This window comes from Gekko japonicus, unplaced genomic scaffold, assembly GCF_001447785.1.
Source record: "Gekko japonicus isolate JY-2015 unplaced genomic scaffold, Gekko_japonicus_V1.1 scaffold761, whole genome shotgun sequence".
Classification (NCBI taxonomy): domain Eukaryota; kingdom Metazoa; phylum Chordata; class Lepidosauria; order Squamata; family Gekkonidae; genus Gekko; species Gekko japonicus.
In genome coordinates this window covers 672548-679832 of record NW_015177030.1, presented here as the reverse complement: position 1 = coordinate 679832, position 7285 = coordinate 672548, and the positions used below count along the sequence as shown (strand labels likewise).

Genomic DNA, 7285 nt, shown 5'->3' with positions numbered 1-7285 from the left:
GGGGCTGGGCAGAGCGGGGAGGAGAGAGAGCGGTTCTGGGGACAGTGTTTCTGCCTCCTGGGCCAGGCGGTCCTCGGGGGGGGGTCCCCCCCCGCCTTGCCTACCTGCGCAGGCGGGGACTGCAGGGGGTTGTGCTCCAGGAGGATGCATTGCAGGTAGCGCAGGTGCCGGTAGCAGACAGGGATGCGAGCCACCCGGTTGTAGGAGAAGTCCAGCCGCACCAGGGGCAGCTCGCCCAGCTCTGTGGAGGCAACCGACCAGGGAGAGCCACCGGTCACCGCAATGCGGGGAGGGCCACCCCGCGCCCGGGGGGGGGGGGGGGGGGGCTCCCCAGGGAAGTGGGGACCGGGATCCGTTCAGCCCACGGAAGAAGCACTAACCTTCAGGGAGGCTGTCGATTTGGTTCCTCCGGATGCTGAGGTCCCGAAGAGACTCCAGGCCCCCCATGCTCAGCGGCAGGGACTGCAGCTCGTTGCTGCTGACGTCCTGGTTGGAGAAGCCACAGAGGCCATAGGTGAGCAGAGCCCCCGCCTGCCTGCCTTTGGGCTGGGACCGGCTTAGTCTTTGGGTGCGCCGGGCTCCCCAGAGGGGGGAAGGAGAGGCCTGCAGCGCTCCCGGGAGACAGGAGGAGGCCGGGGGGTGGGGAGGCCAAGGCCCGCAGCCTGGGATACCCAGCCGGGTGGCCAGGGGGCCCACGACAGGCGGGGCGCGGGTGGCCCATGCTCAGGTGCCAGTCGGGGGGAGGGGAGAGCCCCCCTGCCTTCCTCTGGGGCCGAGGGCTGGCCTACGTCTCCCCAGGACCTGCAGCTGAGGCAATGCCACAGACCCCGGCGACCAACGTTTCAGCTGGGACGGACCAAAGGACAGCACAGAAGCGGGTGTGGGGGGAGGCACTGCCCACCGTCCTGCTTTCCCTCCCACCCGATGCCCCGTGTCCCCCCCCTTCCCTGGCTCACCAGCTGGCGGAGGTTGTGGAGAGTGCCGATGTCGTCGGGCAGGCTCACCAACTTGTTGTTGCTGGCAATGAGGACCTTCAAGGGCAAGCAGCAGAGGCAGGCAGGCAGGGAGGTCAGCTGGTTCCGGCTGGGGTGGAGGTGGGGGGGGAGACAGAGCAAGAGTTGGCTGGGGAGGGGGTGCCCCGTCTGGTGTGTCCGCCACAGAGGACTCTGTCCCAGGCAGGGGTGCCATCGCCTCCTCGCCCGCCCCTGTGCACGACGGGCACCCTCCCCTCCCCACAGAGCAGAGCATGGCCACCGCCTCCCCGGCTCACCTGAGGTTCAGGTAGGTGAGGGCCTGGAGGTTGGCGATGGCTGGGGGGATGCTGCGCAGGCAGTTGTGATACAAGGTCAGCCCTTCCAAGGACATCAGGTGGCAGGCCGCCTCCGGCACCTCCGCAAAACGATTCCGGGACAGATCTGCAGGGCGGGAGGGAGAGGGATAGAGAGAAGAGGCCAGAGAGGTCCCTGGCAGCCCTTCTTCAAGAGGCCCAGCCCACAACGCAAGGAGGCCTTCCTCTTGCAGCAGCCCCAGAGGCGGGCGGCGTCAAAACTCAGCAAACAGCACGGTGCCGAGGCTGGAGACCCCCAACCGAGAACAGGGGAGATGCGGGCTCATGTTCCTACACTGCAACTAGGTGACTTTGGGCCGGCCGCTCTTAAGCTGCGGCCACCATTAACAGCACGGTGCCGAGGCTGGAGACCCCCCACCGAGAACTGGGGAGATGCGGGCTCACGTTCCCTACGCTGCAACTGGGTGACTTTGGGCCGGCCACTCTCTTAAGCTGCAGCCACCATGGGACCTCCTTGGCGCTGCCTGGCACCCCTTTGGTGATAGGCTCACAGGGGCGTGCGGGCGCTGCTGTTTCTGAAATTACTGAAGCCTGCCTGACATTCTGTTTTAAAGTGTTCATGATATATTCCAAGCTTTTAATTTGGTTATCCAACTGGCCTTGGTGGCTGGTTATGGCTTTCCACTGCGTGAGATGGGATGGTATTAATTCCATCTACGGCATGAGCCGCTGGTGGAGGCTGTTTGCCAAAACGCACACACCACCACAGACGCATTCGGCCTTTTGAGCGGTTGTCACGTTAAATTATCTGGGTAGGTACCACGTGCACACCACTGAAGTGGTCGCTGTCTGCATGCAGAGCATCAGACATTGTTCTTTCTTCTGTCTTTGCAAAGTTTTCTGTTTGCTGCACAACCCAAGGCCTTCCAGCACACACACACACAGCACGCTGGCCAGGACTCAGACTGGTGAGATCCGGGTTCCAAACCCCACTTGAGCATGAAGTTCTCCTGCTGAGCGTGAGCCAGTCAGTCTCAGCTTTAAATGGGGAGGGAAGGAAAACAGTGTAAACCCCACCACCACCACCACCCTCTTGAGTTCCTTGGAGAAAGAGTCGAATAAAAGTGTGGGAGTGAACAAAGTTCGGACAGGAGACAGGGACAGGGGTGGGCGGTGAAAAGGAGGAGGAGGTGGCAGAAAATGCAGGCAGGCTCCCCCCCCCCAAATCCTCCTGAGCCCCTCATTCCAGGCATTAAATTCTACCACCTCACAGAACTATTGCAAGGGTGAAGAGAGGAGAGAGCTACGCTTGGGGATCTCTAGTCACGGCTCCTAACCCACATCAGCTAAATCTTCCAGTTTAATATCCGCCATCACATGTCAGCAACGCCCTTTTGCTGTCTTCGCAGGACAAACAGGCCAGTCCTTATGCAGCAGAATAAACAGGTGCGAAAGAGGCATAAAAACACCAAAGGATTCAGAAACCAGCGGGAGAACACTTTAATTTCCCTGCACGTGCTGCTGCAGATCTGTCACTGTTAACCTACCCCAAAACTTCGAAGGGCGAATCTAACACGAATGTGCCGAATCAGAACTCACAGAAGAAATTCAGCAACCCCTCTCCTCCTGTCTACTTCTATCGTTCACAGAGCCCTGACCTGGATGGGGCAGGCCGGGCTTATCTCGTTAGATCTCAGAAGCTAGGCAGGCTCGGCCCTGGTTAGTATTCGGATGGGAAACCACCAAGGAAGTCCACGGTCACTACGCAGAGTTAGGCAATGGCAAACCACCTCTGACCGTCTCATACATCGACCAGGGCTACGGCCTTCTCAGTGGCGGCTCCACACTCGCGGAATGAGCTCCCGGAAGACATCAGGGCCCTAAGGGACCTCCTACAGTTCCACAGGGCCTATAAAACGGAGCTCTTCCGCCAGGCCTTTGATTAGGAGCCGCCACTAATATATCGACAACATCTGAATTGCCAACAACTGTATTGTTTAAGGCCCTGTGTTAACAGTAATGAGAACAGCTAATGATACCGGTATGGCCACATAGTACCATCATAAAATGGCCTTATAAGACGCGGTCGCCATCTACAGGCAACAGCACTTTACATATAAATTTGACTGATTGTCTGATTTTATACTATTGCATTGCTTAAAGGCATCTATGTTTTATTGTGTTGTATTTTAACCTGTCCAGGCAGGGAGGGCGGAATATCAATTCAACGAAATAAAACAATAAAGAAATAAATGCCTCGAAAACCCTGCAGGGTCAACCGTGAATTGGCTGGAACTTGACAGGATAAAAAATCTGTGTGTATGTGTGGGGGGGGCTTGACTCTCGGAAGCTCCTGCCCCCCCCCCAAGGTGCAACTGAACTCAGATCCTGCTCTTCTGCCGTTCTAATGCAGACTGACATGGCTAAACCTGTACAAATGTTGCGTGTGCCCCCCCACCCCCATATTTCATATGACCTCTTCCTTGATGAGAACCTGCTGATCCTGCCTGATGACACTCTGTCGGCCTGCACCCTGAGAGAGAGAGAGAGGGAGGGAGGGAGGGAGGGAGGGGCTGGGACCTCTGCCCTCCCTCCACGTTCATTGAGCCTAACAACCACCCATGTCCCCCAGTCCCTTGCAGAGGGACCCCCCCCACCCACCCCCCCCTCCCCCCCTCCCCCCTCTCCCTCCACCCCCCCCCCCCCTGTGATTCTGGTTATAAAGACGTCCAGTCAAAAGACCTCCCACGCCACAGGCGTCAGACGAAATCAGGTCTGACTAAGGAAAGCTTAAACCCGGTGCTGCCGGATTCCTGTTCAGGTTTCCTTTTCTTGCTCCTTTCAGGACGGGGGCAACGTTTTCGCAATGCTCCTTGCCTCGGGAGGAAAACCCATGGGGGCGGCATCCCCACCCCTGCGCACGCACACACCAATCAACACGGGCCCACGACCCAACGGGGTCTCTTGCACGGTGCCTGGTTACTTCAGGGGGGCTTGGGCCGGAGAGTCTCCCACCCACCAGACTGTGCCCCTGGAGGTCTGGTTAAATGGAGGAACACGGACACCGACCCCACCCGAAGGCTTCCTGAACGCCAGCCCTACAGGAACCTCAGGACCAGACAGCTGGAATGTCCAGAGGCCAGGCTTGGCAGGGGACTTCAAACTGGGCCCTGAAGGAGGAACAGGAGATGGGAGCAGGCGGGAGACGGAGGCAAAGTGTTCCAAAGACCCTCCTGGGGGGCGGAGGGGGAGGAGGAGGAGAAGGAGAAGAGACCAGCTGGCCCTGCCCCACAGCCAGAGCCAGGGAGTGCAAGACAGGGGAGCCGGACCGTCCTTTCTCCTGCACGCAGGAATCGTTCCCACGTGGCCTTCCCATCTGCGGTGGCCCCCCATACTACCGCGATGCCACTGTGATCCAGCAGAGGCCGGAATGCGGCCCGCAGCAGTTGGCCGGCAGATGCAAGCCAGGAAGCTGGAGCCTCCACGGGCAGCAGCCAAAGGCTGGGAAGCCATCAAGAAACACAAGAGACGCCTGGGGAGGGAGTGTGGAGACGACATCGTGCCAGGCGCTGTGTGATGGTGCCAGGCGCAGGGCCTCGGCAAGGTGCCCCCAGTGCAACTCCAGCTGTTCCACGTGCGGCTCCAGCTGTTCCGCTCCCCACCCACAAGCAGAGGAACGAAGGGCAATCTTTTCGGGGAGGGGGGGGGAGGACTCAGCAGCCTGGCAGATGGCAGGACAGAGCCAGGCTCCCCTCCCTGGTGACCGGACCGCCGGCCCATGTGACCCTTCGGGGAGACAGAGCCCGACTGTGTGTGTGCCCCGCCTGCCGGGCCGGGTAAACCTTTTGCCGGCCATATGATCCAGAGAGGACGGCGTTCGGCTTCTCAGAAGCACGTCTGTTCTCCCAGCTGGCCTGATGCAAGAGCCCGAGGGGAGCCGGCGAGACGCACGGTCACAAGGGCAGCACCGGGACGGCCGCTTCTCTTGGGCAGCCCTCTCCCACTCAGCCGGGGTCTGGAGATCGAGGCCTGCCTTAGGAGCAGCAACGCCACCTGAGCCAGGGGACACACACAGACTCTGTGTGTGTGTGATGTGCTGCCCCCCCACACCAATTAAACTGTCCAGGGTCCCCCTTTCAGAATGCCCAGGACGACGCATGGTGTCTGAAACCGGCCTCTGGAGCGGCTCTGCTCCTACTGCAACAGAGTGACATCCAACAACAGGGGCTTTGGGGCCCTCTTGAGCTCATCCATTTTAAAACCTACATCATTCCCAGCCACACATTCAGGATCACAGAACTGGTCCCGTACTAGGGCATTCATTTCCCCCTTCATGCCCATGGTACTTAACGGGCGCCCAGGCTACGGCTGCGTGCGCCGTGGGGACAGACCCACCGTTCCTGCCCTGCCAAGATCTGTCCGGGCTGCAGTGGCTCCCTGTGAATAGGGCTCAACTCGCTGCCACTCTCCCCCGCACCCAGAAGGTTTTTATGATGGGTAGGAATAGACATGTAAAATTTCCGGAAATTTTGAAACTTGGGAAAAAACGGAAATTTTCAGAAAAATTTGAAAAAAAAGCTACATTAGCATTTCTTTTGTCTTTTCTAGATTGAAAGTCATTCTGTTACTTTAGGAACATAAAATATGACTATGGACATTTTTACTTGGCATGAAATTATCACAACTAGTATATTAAAAATACAGTGTATCCAAACAATTGTTACAAACAGAATACCCACCCACATGCAAAACCAAAACTGAAACCTTTTTCTTTTCTTGAGAGTTCTCTCAGCCCCACCCACCTCACAGGGTGTCTGTTGTGGGGAGGGGAAGGGAAAGGAGTTTGTAAGCCGCTCTGAGACTCCAAGTGCAGGGCAGGGTATAAATCCAATCTCTTCTCTTCTCTTCTTCTTCTTGTGTCCACGCCGACTGTTGGGGATCAACCAGGGAAATCTGTGTGGCCTCGACATAGTGTCCCCAAGCCCTGAGATCCAGGCTGGCACCACGCCCTGTCTCCTGGGCCAAGAAAACACAGGGCCCCAGTTTCGGATTACCCCGTCCTCTGCCTCCCAAGCAGATGGAGGAACGGCGCTAGGGCAGTCCGCAGAGAAACACACCTCCCCTCTCTGACCTCCGGCCATTCTGAACGGCTTCGGCTTCCTCCTTTCTCGGCTTCTGGACTCACGAGGAACCCTTCCCCCCCTCCCCCCCCCGCCCCGCCCCACCAACGGCTGCAGCTGTCTCTTCCTCAGAACTCGCCAGGCAACAACAGTTTAAAGAAACACCCCTGGAAACGAGGCCCTGCAACTGCCGACAGCAAAATGAGAGCAACTGTGCCCTGCCAGGGGGAAAAAGCAAAATGAAGCAACGCTCTCAGGACAAAACACCTCCCCACCCCCCAATCCAGACACGGCACCACCCGTTCCACGCATGTGGGAAGGCAGGGGGAGAAACAAATGCCTCCTTGGTTAGCCCTTCTGCTCTTCCCTGCCGCCCTCCTCCTTACACCGAGCTCAGCGTGGTGCACGGGGATCTCCCCCTTTTCATTTGATCCTTACAGCAAGACTGCGAGGTAGGCCACTCTGAGCAAGAATCCGTGGCGTGAGGCCGTGGCTCAGTAGCAGAGCAGGGGCTGGCAGGCACGTGGGGAGGGACCAGGTGGTCGGGCCTGTCAGAGGAGAGAAGGCTGACCTGGGCAGACCTGGGTGGCGGCTCCCCTCGTGTTAAAAAAAACCACCCCCACCACCCCGCCAAGACTTTGCCCAGTGGCCAGTTTCGCTCCGAAGGCTACATCCTGCTAAAAATGGCAGCGCCAACAACTCGCTTCTCAAAGCTGCACACAAGACCTCCCTCACCGCCTGCAAGGGCACCAAACCGGAAGCACTGGTGGTGGTATCTGAAGCAGACACGGCCCCCTCGGGTTAAGAGGACAACACAGCGCTTGCGGCCCGGGAAGCCACGTGCCAGAGGCAAGCACAGCCCCACCTTCCTGGCAAT

The 7285-nt window shown here is 58.6% G+C and overlaps 1 protein-coding gene across 1 annotated transcript in view; it reads right to left on the bottom strand.

Annotated features, from left to right (window-relative positions):
* The window catches only part of LRCH4 (leucine-rich repeats and calponin homology (CH) domain containing 4), a 45258-nt gene that overhangs the window by 10576 nt on the left and 27397 nt on the right, over positions 1–7285 (bottom strand). The window contains exons 2-5 of the mRNA XM_015427895.1: positions 1271–1415; positions 957–1083; positions 381–486; positions 69–241 (exon numbers count right to left, since the gene is read on the bottom strand). Coding sequence (XP_015283381.1) covers positions 69–241; positions 381–486; positions 957–1083; positions 1271–1415 — 551 coding nt within the window. The remainder of the gene's footprint in view (positions 1–68; positions 242–380; positions 487–956; positions 1084–1270; positions 1416–7285) is intronic.